Source organism: Dermacentor albipictus, chromosome 7 (assembly GCF_038994185.2).
Source record: "Dermacentor albipictus isolate Rhodes 1998 colony chromosome 7, USDA_Dalb.pri_finalv2, whole genome shotgun sequence".
NCBI lineage: Eukaryota > Metazoa > Arthropoda > Arachnida > Ixodida > Ixodidae > Dermacentor > Dermacentor albipictus.
In genome coordinates, this window is record NC_091827.1 from 124,644,534 (window position 1) to 124,663,525 (window position 18,992).

Consider the following 18,992-nt stretch of genomic DNA (forward strand, 5'->3'; position numbering starts at 1 on the left):
AACTTGCCCAACAAGTTCTACTAAACTATTGGCCCATATCGTTAACCTGCGTATGTTGCAAAATGCTTGAGCACATAATCACTTCACATGTGTAAGCCACCTTGAAGCTCACAATTTCTTTTTTTCTAATCAGCATGGTTTTAAATAGGGATTTTCCTGTGACACACAATTATTTGAACTAACGACGGACCTGCACTTTAACATGGACTGTAGGGGTTAGAGGACGGACTTCGGGATGAAAACCAAACTTGGGAGATTTATTTTACATTATATACAGGGAGTTGAGCGACAAGTAACATTCGTACAGTCAGTACGGGCCGGCAGCAACTCGGACGCTGCGGCCCACGGCAAGAAGTTCGAGAGAGGTGAATCAGGGAATCAGGGAATGCTCTGGTCTCTCTGGAACGCTTCTTATAAACCCTTCGAGCACTGGAAGTCACGTCATGTTCGACCAATGGGAGAGTCCGCTCAGATGACGCCACTTTCAGCCAATGGTAGGCGCCCGTGCGATGGTGTCATACCCGGCGAAGAGAGTCGGCGCCTGGTCCTCCTCTCTTGATCACTTGATCCCGGTGCTGCGGCCCCTCAGCGGTAGCAATTGTCTTCTTCAAAGGCGATGAAGAGGTACGCTTGGGCCTTCCCGGCACGTCTGGCTGTCACGGCGCATTACCGCCATCTTGGTTTGCACCTGTCTTGTGGCCTTCAACTTGTTTGCCCTTGTCTGGTGTTCCTCTGGAATGTGCTTTCCTGCTTCTGCATTCCTCAATTAGCTGTGCTGTGATTCGAAGTGGTTTGGGGAACTCGAAGTAGCCTCAGGAAACGGCGCCATATCTAACAGCTCGTCCTCGCCCCGGTTGTTCTGAATGGCCGGTGAACTCAATTCGCTGGCCATGAGGAACGCTGAAAGAACCTGCAGGGTATTGGTTTCGAGCCTCGTTTGACGAACTTCGGGATCCTAGGCCCTGGAAAACAAACGTCAAACAAACCAAACAACACAGCGCTGCACCACGTGCAAGCGCAGGCTCTTCACCCCTGACTCGCCAGGCTATCACTGAGTCAAAATGAACCTTGATCTTTTATTTCCCCAATTTTGACAAAACAGTTCCAACCACCCTTCCAAACAGCTATCCATTTCTCCTCGAATGCCGACAAGACCAGAGTACTATTGTTGCTGCAAAACAAAAGGGTCGTTGACGATGCAATCAACAAATGAAAACAGCCGAACATAACTTAAGTGGCCTAGCTACACGAACAGCATGTTTCCAATCTATCGCAGTGGTGTACTTATCGCACGTATTGGTCCCACTGAACAATCTGGTCAAGCTCACAAGTACGTAATCACAAGCGCGCTAGCCTTGTGGTCACTATCCAGAACGCATACTTGTGTCGTAGGCAAACTCTTCATTACGCTTACTCACGTTTCTTCCTTTAGTCCCTCTAGGACACGTGACTTAAACGAACAATTAAACTCGTGGGACTTACACACTCCGCAGAACTCTTAAAATGATGCGTCTTCTACTAACTCTTTCCACGCACGCTCACTAAAGAAGTCAGAATACGGCTGCCTTCCACACACACTAGCAACCCAGTCATAAAGTCTGCTTCCTTCCGTCCACACAGGACACGCGCTAATGGAACTAAGAACGCTTCTCCGTGCAAATCATGCACTCACTGAAAATCTACGCGCTTAACCTTAGAAAATTCAACACTTAAAAAGAAAGAAGGTTAAATAACACACGCGCTTTACCATAGGCCTCTCAACGATAACCTTGACGTTCAGGTTACTCACGTATACACAAAAAAAAAGCCTATCTACTTATTAATGAGCATCTCGCGAGACTACATGTTTACCTAAAACGCATCTTTCAAATCTCGAGCTTCTCGAACGAAAACATAAACAAAGCTCAAACCTTACACATTGAAAGAAATCCTAGTCTCAATTCTCGAAAACTTTCCGATGCTCAAAATAAAAACAAACACTTCATTTCTACGGAAGCGCTCTTGGCCTCCCTTTCCAAACGCTTACGTCTGACTCATACTTTGAGTCGAACCTGGGGTGGGCGTGGTCTGAAAGCTACTCTGGTTGCCGAGGAACAACAAAAGGGCTGATTCACTATCAGCTCCTTCAAGACGTTATGGTCTCCTGCCAATTTGCGTCCTGGCGCCCCGCTTTCAACACGAACTCGATTGACCGCGTCGCTACTCCCCACCTGGTCTCGTCTTGCCACCTTGCGTTTCTTCGAACTGCACGCTGAGCTTTGATAAGAACTACGGAACGACGAGGAGGTTAACTGCCTCGTGCCCTTTGTCCGCGTCTGTGCAGAACATTCTTCACGGTCCCCCTTTGACCGGTGGCTCGACCATTCTGGATGCGTCAACATCGTCCTTGACGACCGCACCTTTTTCCTCGCGCCCTGCCCTTTTGGGTTTCTGGCCATCTTTGGCGGCGCTACATAAGTTACCGTCTTTCGGTCTTTACCGCACTTCTTTTTACGGCGCTTTCTCCTTGCACTCGCGTTCATGACGCCTTCTCGTGCCTCGTGCTGGCCGGTAGACGTTTCGTCGGCCCGGATCGGTCTCTTACCCGCACAGTCTGAGTGATTCTCACTTAAATCAACACCCACTCTGCCTCGACTGGCGGACAGCTCAACCGACTCTGGCACAATACAGCAGGCTTTACTCGAGTAAGACAACTCGCACTCTTGCGAACTGCCCTCTACTACATTGCCCAGCTCACGCTGTGAATCGGCACACAGCCCGTCGGTATCGATCGCTGTCTCACGCGCACAGTCCGAATGATTAATAACGGAATCATCCCTATCTAGGCTATCTAGACTGGCGGAGAGCCGCACCGATCCCTGAACAATGCAGTTGTTCTCTCGTGAGCTACGGAGCTCGCCATCCCGAGAACTACTCTCAACTGCATCGTCCAGTTCGCACTTCACTTCTGCAAGCAGATCTGACCTGACATGGGTGCTCGCGTCTGTCGCGTCAACAGTACCCTTTTCTTCGCTAGCAACCTCGCTAACATTACCAGCGACGCACACGCACGGTAACTGTGCCAATTTGTTCGCAGCTGGCCTAGCTGTCTCTACAGTCATCTGTTGGCACAGCACCTCGTCGCTCTCACTGCGGCCTTTAACGGCCTCTGTTGCCACTAAGGCATCGTTAGCAGCTAGCCTTTTCCCTTCACTTATGAATCTACAGCCAATCTCACAGGCACTACTCTTTTCGTCGGCTTCTGGCGAAAATCTGCAAGTGCTTCCTCATTCTTTCGCTCTGTACTACCTACAGAATTCTCAGACAGCCGTTGTCTCTGTGCCATTAACTGATCACAATACTGTATCTCTTTGATCAGTGCTGCCTTCTCTCTCTCATACTTTTGCTCACGCTCACGTTCGCGTTGATTCTCACGTTCGTGATGCTCATACCTAAGAGTAAGTTCTTGAAGCTCATGCTTCCGTTCATTCTCGCGTTCATCACGCTTACGCTTACTCCCAAGTTCACGACGCTCCCGCAAACGTTCACGACGCACACGCTCCCGTGGCTCCTGTATCACCTCCCAAGCAAGCTCAATGCTTTTGTCATCATTGCCACTATCGTTAATCGCCTTTATGATAGCTGGCGTTTCCATCCGTTCGTCCGCCTCAACTCCCAAATCGTCGCACACCAACAACAAGTCTAACCTCGTCAACCTTCTAAGATCCATGGCAGCTGCCCCGTCAGGTGGTTAAAACTGTTTTCCTTAATTAATTTGTGCAAACACACAATGCATCAAACTCCCGATTCCCAGAACTATCAAAATGAACACACAACATTTGAGTCTGGCGAATCATAAGGAAAAAAACCACGCGCTCACTTACGGTTGCAGCACCCTGCCATCCGGTTCATTCGTCCGCTGTTCCCGGTTCCTCCGGACTCCCTGGGTCGAAGGCTCACTCCTTCTTCGCTACTCCCAGTTTCTTCGGACCTCTTTCGACGAAGGCTCTGTCTTCTTCGCTCTTCCCGGTTCCTTAGGATCTTTCTCGACGAAGGTTGATCCGTAGCGCTGCCACGAACTGTTGCATTCGGAGGCGATCCCACCGCTGCCACCAGATGTAGGGGTTGGAGGACGGACTTCGGGATGAAAACCAAACTTGGGAGATTTATTTTACATTATATACAGGGAGGTGAGCGACAAGTAACATTCGTACAGTCAGTACGGGCCGGCAGCAACTCGGACGCTGCGGCCCATGGCAAGAAGTTCGAGAGAGGTGAATCAGGGAATCAGGGAATGCTCTGGTCTCTCTGGAACGCTTCTTATAAACCCTTCGAGCACTGGAAGTCACGTCATGTTCGACCAATGGGAGAGTCCGCTCAGATGACGCCACTTTCAGCCAATGGTAGGCGCCCGTGCGATGGTGTCATACCCGGCGAAGAGAGTCGGCGCCTGGTCCTCCTCTCTTGATCACTTGATCCCGGTGCTGCGGCCCCTCAGCGGTAGCAATTGTCTTCTTCAAAGGCGATGAAGAGGTACGCTTGGGCCTTCCCGGCACGTCTGGCTGTCACGGCGCATTACCGCCATCTTGGTTTGCATCTGTCTTGTGGCCTTCAACTTGTTTGCCCTTGTCTGGTGCTCCTCTGGAATGTGCTTTCCTGCTTCTGCATTCCTCAATTAGCTGTGCTGCGATTCGAAGTGGTTTGGGGAACTCGAAGTAGCCTCAGGAAACGGCGCCATATCTAACAGGACTGCAACCTTCAAACGGACTGTATGTTTCTCAACTTTCCTAAAGCTTTTGACCGCGTACCCCACTGCCACCTAATTTCTAAATTATCTGCCCTACGACTTGACTCTTTAACATTATCCTGGATTCGTAATTTTCTTTCTTTTCGAGAACAGTTTACTGTTGTTAACAATTTCTCTTCCCCACCTTTTTCTGTTAGCTCTGGTGTGCCAGAAGGCAGCGTCCTCGGCCCCTTACTCTTCTTTATCTACATTAACGACTTACCCACCCGGATCACTTCCTGCGTGCACCTTTTTGCCAAAGACTGCGTTATCTACCGTCCTATTCACACGACTGATGATCACTTGGCACTTCAAGCAGATCTTAACCTTATCGCTAACTGGTGTAACAAATGGCTCATGACACTAAACTTTACAAAGTACGAGGTGATGTGCTTCAGCCAAAAATGTGTAAATTTAAATTTTAGTATTACCTTTGGAGGGAGCCTAACTGATTCTGCAGGCATCTTTAATAAAGTTGTTCTCTCTCTCTCTCTCTCCCTCATCGTAATAACACTATGCTTTCCCACACTTCATCATACAAGTACCTTGGTGTTCTTACAAAGAATCTTTCATGGGCTTCATGCACCAAAGCATCACATTCTCTTGGCTATCTACGACGCAATTTGCGAAATGCCCCGACAAACATTCGAAAACTCGCTTTCCAAACATTAATTGTGCCACAGTTAGAATTCACCTCCCCAATTTGGTCTCCTCATCAAAATTACCTCATAAGTATGACGGAAAGGATACAAAATAAAGCAGCGCGGTTCATAACACGTAATTACGGTATAAACTCAAGTATTACACAAATTAAACTATACCTCCTACTGCCGCCATTAGATATCCACCACAACGTCGCTCTTCTGTACTTATTCCACAAATATATTTACGCTAATAAACGAACCCGGATACAACTGCAAATAGCCCACTCTTTCTCACGCAGATTACATAATCAGTTCAGTCATGCGCTTATACGGTAAAACAAATAAATGCATTTAATTCATCTGCACTACCTCGTGCCATTGGTCTCTGGAATGACCTCCCTGATAACATAGCCTCCATATCTAACCACGACACATTCCGCTATCAATTACTCACACTTTACCCATTTAGTACTGTTCACGAATGCCCAGCCTAGTGTATTTGATTGTGCATTTTTCCAATGTGGTATATTATTTTCATAAACAGTATTCCTTTTGCTCTGTTAATGGTAACAAGTATTCGTGTGCCAAGAAAATGTTAGAAAAATGTATCTAATTTGTGAAATGTTCCCTACTACCGTATTTTCTTGTTTTACTTATTCAGCTATTTCAGTTTTATGTGATCTTACAGTATAAAAAAAACAGCTGCCATATAACTGTTTTTTTCCTAATAACAATTGGTAGGGACCCTTTAACAAATTTGTTGGGTCCCAAAAGTGTGTACTTTGCAATTGTATACGTTCATTATGTTAAATAAACTTTCAAACTTCAGATATTGCTTTGTATTCCCTGTGCCTTCAATATTGTATAACACGGCAATCTTTTCGTACCACTGTTCCTGTAGGAAATTTGTACTTTATATATCTTTACTTTTTAAAATGCCCCCCTTACTTTATGCCCTGTGATAGGACCTGTAACATTCTTTTGAATAAATAAAAAACATAGTCACACACTTCCTTTCCTTCAGCCGACTTGCTTCACTAATAAGCGATGACTGGACATTATGTTCAAAATTATTCAGCAGCAAGATTCCAACTGCTAATTGAAGCCATCAGCAAAAATTTCTCTATTTTGCACATTGCGCACCTGTTGTGTCATCTTTGATGGAGAGGTAGCTGTAGCCCAGTTGCTATGGTGTCGCACTGGTGAGCATGAGGGCGACCCAGCTGGGGCAGCTACATTCCAATGTGGACAGAATGCAAAAACACTTATGTATTGGATGCACATTAAAGAACCCTGGGTGGTCAGAATTTACCCAGAGCCTCCTCCTACTGTATGCCTCATAATCGGGTTATTATTTTGGCATGCAACACTCCACCATTCAATTTTCTTTTTGTGCTCTTTGGTCATATCTTACCCTTGTACCACAAAACACCTCCTCATCATGGGTTTCATGCAGCAAACTCGACAGTGTTACGTCTCACCTGTGTGTTTAACATTCGTGTCATGCAGCCAAAATGCCGAATTGTTCAAGCTGTTGCTCGGACAACGGCAGCAATTCGGGTAGTTAAAAATGTTAAAAATGTAGTGCTTCCAGTAAAGCTGGACATATTGCAAACAAGCACCGGATATAGCACAAGCTGAAGCTTTCTGGGGCAGCAGGTCATTTATGTGTAAGCACAGGCGGGAGCTCTAACATGGACATGACCACCATTTTCACTCTGTTGTCATTACTGTGTTGCCATAACATTGTCATTGTCACCATTGTCGTGCCATCGCCTTCATTTCATCATGCTCATTCCATCATCCTCACGCTGTCGTAGTGATTTCAGTCTTGTCATCTCATTATTATCACGTCTTTGTTGTGATGCCACTGTTATTGCATTGTCTTCATGCCAGCTTCATCATTTCAACATTGTCGCATTAGTGTCGTCACGCCATCGTCATAACATCATTGTCACGCAGTCATTATGCCTTCATGGTTGTTCGAGCTTAGTCACCTATTGTCGTCATGTCGTTGCCATCATACTATTTTTATCATTTCAGCATCGTCATCCCATTGTCATCGTGCCATCACTGTTCCATCGTTGTTCTGTCGTGGTGATTCCAGTAACGTCATGCCGTTGTGGCTGTTGTTCATCATCATGATGTTATTGTCATTCCATTGTCATTATGCATTTGTGCTGATTCCATTGTTGACATCTGTCATGATTCCAGTGTCATCATGCCATCGTCATCTTCATACAGTTGTGGTCATTCCATCTTCGTCATTGCGTTGTTGTCATACAGTTGTCATCATGCATGGGATGCGTATGATTGAATGCCTGAAGTTTATGTTGAGCAAGGCGTATCCTGGTGAAATGTGTCAAACTTGGTCATGTTCTCTATACAGTCGCCGACCATTTATTCGGACCTCACGGGGACTGCGGAAATGTCCGAATAAACAGATGTCCGGAAAGGCAGATCAAGCAAAAAAAAAAAGAAATTCTTTATTTCCACGCACTTATTCGGTCTCGGCAGTAGGCTTGAAGAAATCGTGAATGCGCCGTTGCATGCTGTTCCCCTTACGTGGATCAAATAAACCTGAATCTTGGAGCACAGTCACTGCTTGTACACGCTCCGCATGCGACGGCAGTGTAGAACATGGTGCGTCATCTTCCAACTCAGAGTCATCGTCCGGCGATGCAGCAGAAACCTGACAAATGATCTCGCCATCATCGAGTTCTGCGCATGTCAGTACAGCAATGTCAGCACCTGTGAAACTGTCAAATGAGACGGTGTCCGGAATCGCAATGCAACCACTGCGCAGGTCTCGGCAGAACATTTTCAGTGTCAGTAGGGAGCGCATCGAAAGGCGACAAATCCTAGGCCTCCCGGCAGCCGCTTGCCGGCATTCCCCAGCACAGTCTGCGCGGGCACTGTTGGCGCCATTAGACACTTGACGCGATGTTTCCATAAGCTGCGTTGCATCACCGCAACCTCGACACAGCACACAAAGGAAACGCCATCACGCCGACACCTGTCGCACAAACGAAAAACGTGGCCTACTCGCAGCATTGTGCATGAAGAAACACCTAAATCAGCTGCTGGATTGTCTTCACATGGCTTACTAAGCTGAGACCGGAACTGCTGTAGCTACGAACGAGGCAGAAACGATGATGATGAGCGGCGATTTGCAGCAGCGCCACTTCGTGAGGCAGCAAGGAGGCTCCGTTCAAAACAAAGCGGCGTTCAGCAAGTCGAACCACGCATTGGTCAGAGTCAATGCATGGTGCTCTCGATCGAGTTGGCTCAAGGAGCGTCCAAAAAATCAGACGAGAGATTGCAAGGTGTCCGAACTTTCGACAGTTGTTATACGTTATGGTATATGGGGAGAATTGCGGTGCCGGAAAGCAGACCGAGTAATCGAGCATGTCCGAATTTTTGGAGTCCGAAAAATCAATCGGTGACTGTACTTAAAAATGGTCCCTGAACAAGAACGGCATTCATTGCAAACACCAATGAAATCATTGCTTAAACCTGTTGCCAAAGTGTGTTGGATCCGCACTTCTTTTTTTTTTACATAGCAATGCAAATAAACATTTTGCTCTTCATTACTTCATCTCATGTGTGTCCCTGCCCTCTCTGCTGATCATGCTAGTCAAGCTCTAGGCAACTAGGCCTGCACTACCTCTAGACACTCAAGAACCACTTTGTAAAAACATTGTTACATCATGCATGTGTAGTATGACTATCTTTGTCTTCCTGCTACACTATTGTATGCTGCCCTGTTCAGTACTCACGGCAATAATTATTCAATATTCTGTTTCTTTTTGCTGTTGGGATAATCTTGCGCCACATTTTCCTGCTTTTCAGAGTCCCGATACTGGTTGTACCAGCACTTCAGGCCTGGTCTTGAAGGTGTGTTTTCCAAATCCCAGTATATCTATGCTGCTCCACCAAAGTTCTCTGCTCACTCTGCATGATGTTATGAAAGCACTCCTCTACACTGTAAATTAAAAAGCCCTGAAGTTTTTCCAGGCATGAAGCATTTAAAAGCTCTCAATCTAACCTATCTCAAAAGGACCCGTGCAGTTTTTTGCATGCATACTTGCTGAATCACAAAGTTCACTATTTTGTTGTAGTAGACAAGCTTGCCATACTGTGGTTCTGTGAGCACATGTTCTTGCCTTACTAGTCGATTCCTTCTGCTGTTTTATGTATTTTTTTCTCTGACTGTACTTTAACCCAACTTGTCCTGATACAAACTCTTTCAGCTTGAGCAGCGTGAACTGCATACACATTGTTGTTAAAGTGCTAGGAAATTGGTTACATTTTTTATGCCATTTCTTTGTTGCATCTGTTCTGCTATCTCATTTTTGTTGTGCACATTGTGCTTATGCTTGCAATTTCTATGTACACCCCTCCCATGTAATGCACTAATGGCCCCTTATGGTATTCAAGTAAATAAAGTAGACAGGATGCAGTGTTAATCTGTGGTGTTTGTGTGCCCTAACCTTCCAGCATTCTACAAGCTTGGAGATACGTTTGGTAAGGACACCTTGCGCACATACGACTACAAGACATGGGGTATTGAGGAGTGAGCCAGTAGTGGCTGCCCTGGCAACATGGGGTCCTTAGAGGTAGAAGGTGACAGTGGCCGACCACAACACGAGCAACACCTCAGTGTCCTGGACAAATTCAGCCAGGCCAAGCGGCAGCTTGAGCAGCTCCTCGACGCAAATGGTGACTTGGCACAGCTGGATGGAAAGCTGCAGGAGTTGCAGGCAAGTCTCAGCGTTGTGTAACCCTTCAGCCCTAACTTAGTGTATTTTTGTTCCATCATATTTGCTTCATACACAATGCCATGTGCTAAGCATTACCCCAGAACTCTTTGTTCCTGCAATTGTTACACATTGAAAATTGATTTCTTTCAGAAAACGGGGACATGGTCACATGGAACAGGGACAGATTAGAAGCTGAATACTTATGGTGTTTGATTCTGAAAGAACCGTAGCAAATGAGCAGCAATACAACAAAGTGGTATTTTCCTTTTCACGTCACAAAATTTGGCTCCTAAATTGGTAGGCTGATGTAGCATGAGTAACCATTCTCTCTTTCTTTTTTGGTGGTTCTGATGTTGGATTTATGCATGATTTTTCATTGTTCTTTGGCCAAGGCTTCAAAATTTTCATGCATTTCTGTGTCTGTCAGACCAACACAGTGAGCATTTAGCTGGTCTGTGTGATACCATGAGCACATCTTGTGCGGCAACTTAATGCATGCCTGTCATATAAGTGAATAGGGAAAATCAAAATATGCATGCATCACTATACGCCTAGTGCACCGCCTATGGAGGCGCCACTGATAGCCTCCTAGCGGGCACTTCCAACAGTACGCGCGAGATCAGTAGCAGACTACAACCCTTTGCAGCAAGGATGGCTGAAGTTCGCGGCTGTGATTTCTCCTTTGTTCGGTTGCCAGACTGCTTCTTCTGCGGTGACAGCTGTAGGGAACATGCTGACCTCGGTGGGAGCGGGTATGAACGCGATGTTACCGGTGTTTGGGGCAGCATGGTCCACATATGTGCCAGGTGCGTACCGCAGACCAACGCCATGGACCCCGTTTGCATGAAGTGGAGCTCATGTTAACGAGCCGATAAATTTTGTTGAATAATGCGATGTCTCGATAGTTTTTTAAAATTCTACCCTTACCGTAATGCTGCTTCTGTATCTCAATAATAAGCACCCGCCGTTAGTGCAGACTTATATCAAACAAATCCGCACGGTGCAATGTCTGTATATGCCATTGTGATTTTTCTGCCGATGAATACATGTGGCATCACCAAGTAAGTGCAGTCAAAGTCACCTCAAGAACAGTAATTGTGAATTTATTGATGGAAACGCGCACACTAGCCAACGAAGTCATCAAATGCACAGGTTAATAAAAGCGCGTATTAGTACTGTACCACCGAGGCAATTCTGTTGCATACGCCGATGAACTGCCATTCCCGTTGCAGTTTTTGCAATTTCGAAATCCCCAAGGTAGCAGCTTGGAAACATACCAAGCTAAAGTCTAATTTTTCAGTACTTTTTTTAATATTACTATAGAGAGGTGCCACATGATATATTTAAAAGCAGAGCAGCGCCAGTCAAAGTATATGAGCACTGGCGGCAAGGCCAAGTTTAGTCCTCTGCAGTGTAAGCATAACAATAAATAATTCAGTTGAGTACAGAATTCGCATGCAAGAATAGACTACGTTGTGAAACGAACAAATCACTGGGCGTGTTAATTCTGCTCAGGCAGCGTCGAGGTGTGATTACTTCCCAAACGGGACGCGAGCTTTTCAGCAAAAAATGGGAGAAAAACTTCATATGTAGCAACTGTTAGCAATTCTCGCCCTGACCTACCCATTTTCTAAACACATTTTCCCCTAAAGAACCACAATATCTAAGATGCCCTCGTGCGAAAAGAATAAAGCTGTTAAAGAAGCACTTCCTTGGTATCATTCCGATAAGGCACAGCATGATTTATACCATTTACAAACAAGGCAGGGTGAAAACCTCGCAGCTCAAAAGAATCAACAAGACTTATTCATGAAGCAACTAGCAACAATTAAACATGTGCGAAGCCACGCATAAAATAGATGCAAAAACATGAAGTGCGCGACAGCTGGTGCGGGGATTTACCGGGCCACATAAAAACAACAATTTCAGTTCTTTCAAACTTTAATAGCTTTCACATACAATACAATGTGCTTGGGCAGTCGTCCTGCCTCGCTATCGCAACGCAGTAAAGAGGCGGAAAACAATATAAGCGGCAAACGGCATTCCGAACTTTAGCGAATAGCATTTAAACCGCATGCTGCACTGCAGACGAACTTCGTCGCTTACTTGTCTAACTATGACTGATTGGAAAAAAACACCGAGGCCACAAAGGAAAGGATGAAAACAAGAAATTTCCCGCTAAAGCGACGATTCATTGCAACCGTTGCTGCCGCTGATGAGGCTTTGCGGGGAATGATTAGATCAGTATCGCCGGCATGTTTTCGCCAGTATTTGAGCCCCCCACCCTGCAACAATTATTCTTGGACATTACTTGAAGCTTTGTCCACCCCACACATGCAAAGGGTGTTACCTATCTTGCTCTGAAAACGTGAATAAGACAGAGAATCACTATCAACAACGCAACAAACTACGGCACGCGGCTGGCTCCTCTCCCGTGTGTTCTGCGCAAGGCCGCCACCAGTGGCGCGTCCATCGGCGCACACTATGCAGATAGAACATGTTTAAAAGCTGTTGTTTTAAAAACATTTTGCCTCTTTGCACTCTCTCCGTGTGTAAACCTCTGGATTTTGTAGAAACATGACTCTGGCAGAACAGTGCCAAGATCTTTTATGTCTAGTGTCACGATGACATAAAACTATACCATTTTATTTTTAATGTGAATAGCATTCTTGGCATTGTCGGACTGGTTATTTTTTGCGCCATCTAGCTATCCCATCAAAACTGTTGGCCGTTCAGGAGGATAGTGCTGTGTAAAAAAAAGTTGGAAGGCGATTGAACCTCTAGTTGATGTCTATGAAAGAGAATGTTTTTCTCGGCAAGCTGGGAGTGAGAATGTGTTTATGAACCATATACAGTCGCCGACTGTTTATTCGGACCTCATGGGGACTGTGGAAATGTCCGAATAAACAGGTGTCCGAAAAAGCAGATTAAGAAAAAAAAAATCCTTTATTTCCACGCACTTATTCCGGCTCGGCAGTAGGCTTGAAGAAATCGTGAGTGCGCCGTTGCACGCTGTTCCGTTTACGCGCAATCAGATAAGCCTGAATCTCGGAGAGGGTCGTAAGGTCACTATAGGCGGCTGAAAGCACAGTCACTGCTTGTGCACGCTCCACATGCGACGGCAGCGTAGCACATGGTGCGTCATTGTCCGGCGGTGCAGCAGAAACCTGACGAATGATCTCTCCGTCGTCGAGTTCTGCACATGTCAGTACAGCAGTGTCAGCACCTGTGAAACTGTCAAATGAGACGGTGTCCGGAATTGCAATGCAACCACTGCGCAGGTCTCGGCAGAACATTTTCCGCGTCAGTAGGGAGCACATCGGAAGGCGACAAATCTTAGGCCTCCCGGCACCCGCTTGCCGGCATTCCCCAGCGCACTCTGCGCGGGCACTGTCGGCGCCATTAGACACTTGACGCGATGTTTCCGTACGCCGCGTTGGATCACCGAAACCTCGACACAGCACCCAAAGGAAACACCACCGTGCCGACACCAGTCGCACAAACGAAAAACGTGGCCTGCTCGCAGCGTCGTGCGCGAAAGAAACAAATCAGCTGCTGGATTGTGTTGACATGGCTTACTAAGCTGAAACCGGAACTGCTGTACGGCTACTCTATCGAACCAGGCAGAAACGATGATGATTAGCGGGGATTTCCAGTAGCGCCACTTCGTGGGGCAGCAAGGAGGCTTAGTTCAAAACGAAAATGGCGTTCAGCAAGTCGCAACCGGTCAGAGTCGGTGCATGGTGCATGGTGCGATCGAGTTGGCTCAAGGAGTGTCCGAAAAATCAGACGGGAGGTTGCAAGGTGTCCAAACTTTCGGCATTTGTTATACATTATGGTCTATAGGGAGAATGGCGGTGCCGCAAAGCTGACCGAATAATCGGGCATGTCCGAATTTTTGGAGTCCGGAAAATCTGTCGGCGACTGTAATTTATTCCAAGAGGCCCGCAGCACCTCAAGCGAGAGTGGCTCTTCGACCACAAGTGCAGCATCCCAACGACAGCATCTCAGAGTGGTATAGCTATCACAAAGGAAAAATGTGAGGATACTCTCCTTATCGCTGTTACCACTACTAGGCAGTACCACGATAGTGCAGTGGTAATGCACAGTGGTATCACTGGTGCCTATATTTCTAACACCATGGTTATCACCGGTACCACATGGAATAATGATGCTTATACCACTGGCACCGCAGGGTAGTGTCAATGCTACTGGTACACACTGTGCACTAATACTGCTGGTACTGTCACTGGTGCTGATACCAGCAATGCCACACAGTGCTACCACCGTACCAGACCTAAGTTCGCGATTGGCACATGTTCTTATGCGGCACTATTTCCGGGATCAGCCCACGAAAAAGGCAAGAAGTTTCCCAGATACCCGATTCAGAAAAAGGTTTCTCTAAGGAAGACACTGCCTTCAAGATGTGAGCCGTTTGTGTATGTGCCACTGTGTTTGTTCCCCTCTTCAATGAAGCACTTTGATGCAAACCTGAGTATGTGCCAGTTTGTATGAGCCACTCTTCATTGAACCTCTTTGACACAAAGCAGGTTCACTTTTCGTGTGCCACGGGATAAGTGCGGACTCTACAACAGCACCACAAAAAGGTGCAGCATGTCCAGGGGAAAGCATGAGAGAGGAGCGCAGCACACCTCGTACATGACGCATTTTGGCTATTCACATTTTGGGACAGCAATCATAGTTCTGCCCAGATATTTATTCCAAATTAGCCCTCCTTGATTGGTCAAATCCGCTATTAGCCCTCTGTGATTGGTGAAACCTGCCATTAGCTCTTTGGGGTTAGTCAAAAAAATCTTTCTCTACACGGTCTCCTGTACGTTTGCAATTGCATATTGCTGCTTAATTTTAACCCTGTTCATTTTAGGCAATTTTTTTTAGAGAAGTGCCACATGAGAATGAAGCAGTTCTCTCTAACTTGCTCATGCCTGTGTTGCCATGCTTGCAGATGATAACAACAGAAGCAGCCAACCACCTGCCTGCAGCCAGTTTGCGCTGGGTCCGGGAACAGTTTGGGACACTGAGAGCACAGGTAGATGAGGTCCGGGAGCGGCTCAAGCCACGCAAGCGATTTGCCTTCAAGTCAGCACGGTGCCCCAGCTCAAAGGCAGCAGCGGCCCCTGACGGGTGAGCCACGTAGGGTATAGTTATAGCCAGCACTATCACTGCTACCTGTTAAACCTCATTACTTCTCAGTTTTAGGCCTGATAAATGTTGCTGTTTTGAATGGGACACTAAAGAAAAACACTGAATCGATTCAGACGAATAAAGTATTCTTGGAAAAGCATGTTTTTGCTAATTGCGCTGTAAGAGGTTGATTACTGAAAGATAAAACAAAAACCAAGCTTTCATTCCTTCAATTTCGCAAAAGAACTCCAGTGTCGGTATGTCAGGTGACATTGGCGTCACATTATTTTTGTATTTGGGCTGTTAGTGTGACATAGCATGTTGAACACTCGTGAGCAAAAGTATACGGGCCACAAAGCCACTGAAAAAACTGAATTTCTTATTAACCTGCATAACCTGAAATTCACAAGTACACTGGAAAGTTCACAATGCCAGGCTTGGACTGCAGTGCGCAATTTCAAGTTGCATTCGCACGAAGAGGAAAACATCGGCTTTTTCGTGCAATCCCTGCTCGTATACTTTTGTTCACGGGTGTACGTGACATCAGATGACAGTGAACAAGCATCAGCAGCGCCAGCAGTGGTCAAAATTTATCAGGAGCCCCTTGCTACATCATGCCTCATAAACAAATCCTCATTTTGGCAAGTAAAACCCCAGAATTTATTATATATATTGTTAAGAGGCATTATAGTTTAATTGGTAGAACCCTCAGGTAGTAGAGCACCGCAGCGAAAGGTCACACAGCTTAGGCAACACAAGCACAAGGCTTCCAACCGCTCGTTGTCGTCTTTCTTGAAGCAGTGCCTGCTGCTCGTTCTCCTCCAGTACAATTGCCTCCTTGAAGAAGAGGAGCCGTTTCAGCGACCTACTGCCAAGATAGCACAGGTGGATCAAAGTACGGCTTAAGCTGCTGAACGTGCACGATTTCGCGCCCTCGGCGGCACTTATCGAAAGGCTGCTCAAGGGGTTCTACCAAATAGTTCAGAGGAGACATTTGACTGACGACACGGATGGTCCCTTGTACTTGGGCACAAGCTTGGGTGAAAGTCCAGGGCTGGTAGCGGGAATCCAAAGCCAGACTAGTGAGTCAAGGGCATAGGATGCAGGAGAGGAGGGAATATCCCAAAGGTGCTTCTGTCGCTGCTGATCTTCTAAAGTAAATGTGCGGGCGAGTTTTCGGCACTCTTTCGCGTGTACAGCAGCTTCGGACGGTAGTAGCCTCCGTTGTGTCAGGGCAATACGGAAGGATCGTATCCATTGTGCAGGAAGGCACACGTCCATAAAGGAGAAAGAAAAGGGAAAATCCCATAGTGGTCTGCGTGGCGGTATTATAAGCGTACATCACGAAAGGTAGAATGCAGTCCCAATTGGTTTGGTCAGATGCGACCTACATGGCTAACATGTCGCCAAAAGCGCGGTTAAAGTGCTCAGTCATCCCATTAGTTTGCGGGTGGTATGCGGTAGTGGTACGGTGAATTGCGTGGCATTCCTTGAGTAAGGCTTCTATAACATCAGGGAGAAAGACGCGGCCTCTGTCACTCAGCAGCTGTGGGGGCTCCACGGTGAAGTATGTTATGCAGAAGGAACCAGGCAACATCCCGCGCAGATGCGTTGGGCAGAGGCGAAGTTTCCATGTAGCGCGTAGGATGGTCTATCGCCATTATCACCCAGCGCTTGCAATCTGAAGTACTCGGAAGGGGCCCATAAAGATCAACTCCGACCCGGACAAAGGCTCGTCCTGGACAAGGCAATGGTTGCAGGGGAGCAGCTAAGGCATGAGGGGTATTCTTGCGGCGTTGGCAAGCGAGGCAGGAGCGGACATATTGGCGGACGAACCAGTACATCCCGTGCCAGTAATAATGAATTCGCAGGAGCGTGTATGTTTTTAGTACTCCTGCATGTGCGCATTGTGGGTCTTCGTGAAATGCTGCACATATGTCCAGTCGTAGATGCCAAGGGACCACGAGTAACCATTTGTGCCTGTCTGAGAGGTAGTTATGGAGGTATAGGAGGCCATCACGAACAGCGAAGTGGTGTGCTTGGCGATGCAATGCATGGCCAGTAGATAGCGCTGATGGGTCTGACAAAAAAGCCAGCATAGCAACAATCTATTGATCCTTCTGCTTCTCAGAAAGCATTTCCGTGGCAGTGAGGGAGGACTCCCATATTCGTACTTTCTGATAATTGGGCTGTGCTGACACTTGGGAGTGGGACAAGGCATCCGTGTCCGAATGTTTATGGCCAGAGCGGTACAGCACTCGAATATCGTACTCTTGGAGGTGAAGCGCCCATCGAGCGAGGCGACCTGAATGATCTTTCAAGTACTACAGCCAGCAGAGTGCACGGTGGTTCGTGATGACTTCGAACGGGCAGCCGTAGAGGTAAGGACGACACTCTATTTATGGCCCAAATGATAGCCAGGCATTCTTTTTCTGTAATGGAATAGCTTGCTTCCACTTTCGTGAGTGCGCGGCTAGCGAAAGCAACAACATATTCATCAAAGCCAGTCTTTCAGTGTGCAAGAACAGCGCCAATGCCAACGCCACTGGCATCCATGTGTATTTCTGTCGGTGTGCTTGGGTCAAAATGTCAAGGTATGGGGGGTGAGGTTAGAAGACGACGCAGCGTCGTGAATGCGGCATCACAAACTGATGGCCAGTCCAAGAGGTTGTGATTACCCGTGAGAAGCTGCGTCAAAGGAGCTATTATGGTGGCGAAGTTGCGGATGAAACGACGAAAGTGGGAGCACAATCTGATGGAGCTGCGGAGTTCTTTTGGGGTCTTTGATCGTGGGAATTTGGCGGCAGCTTGCAGTTTGGTTGGATCTGGGAGCACATCTTTCGAAACCACATGGCGAAGGATGACTAGCTGCCGGGCGGCAAAGTGACACTTCTTTAACCCTTTCAGGCGCCACTTGCAATTATGCATAGAAAAAAATCTTTTTATATATAAATATTCTTTTTTGGGACCTAAGAAACAAAAACCATCGAATTCTTGAAAGTTATCATGAAACTTTATTAGGTATTTGCAACATTGTACACAATTGTGTACACAGCGCCTCGGTGGTCACAACATTCACTTGTGGAATGCGAGAAAGCAATTTCTCTCTTTCGTCAGGCACAGTGGCACGGCGCATTTCATGCAGAATATCCGGGCGCCTCGTGTGCACTTCTCGAGCTTGCAACTAATTCGCACCTTCTGGTCGCGGGATTCGGGCCAATGGTCAAAAGAGTCGTAGTGCGCGTCGGTGCGAGGAAGCGATATTCTTGCTTTTTTGCCCTATCTTTGGTTGTGGTGCTTGGATCTCTGCAAGAGAAGGCCTTCCACGCTTTTTCTCGGGTAGTACCGACTTAATGCTTCGGCAGCTTGCAAGCGAAAATTCATCAAATATAGGAGTTTAGCTCTAGGCAGCGTTTGATTGTCGCGGTGGTAGTCCAGCAAAGAATTGCAGATACCCAGGTTCACAAAAGGAAAAAGCACTCTGTGTCCACTTCTTCAGCTTGCATTTCCCCTGCAGCAGCATCTTCCTCTTCTGTGAGGTTGGTGAACGGAGCTGCAACGCAGGCGTCGGTCGCTTCACACGTGGCTTCTTCTTCGTCACTTCCCCGACGTCTGAAATATTTATCAGCAATGAGCTCCAAAAGCCTTTCAGCTGTCTTTTGGTTTTTCTTATGC

General features: G+C 46.8%; 1 protein-coding gene across 1 annotated transcript in view; it reads left to right on the plus strand.

Moving 5' to 3' along the window:
• The window catches only part of LOC139048151 (tubulin-specific chaperone C-like), a 62,143-nt gene that overhangs the window by 3,893 nt on the left and 39,258 nt on the right, over positions 1–18,992 (plus strand). Inside the window, exons 2-4 of the mRNA XM_070522680.1 lie at positions 9,262–9,306; positions 9,910–10,172; positions 15,139–15,317. Of these exons, the coding sequence (XP_070378781.1) occupies positions 10,014–10,172; positions 15,139–15,317 (338 nt within the window). The 5' untranslated portion in view covers positions 9,262–9,306; positions 9,910–10,013. The remainder of the gene's footprint in view (positions 1–9,261; positions 9,307–9,909; positions 10,173–15,138; positions 15,318–18,992) is intronic.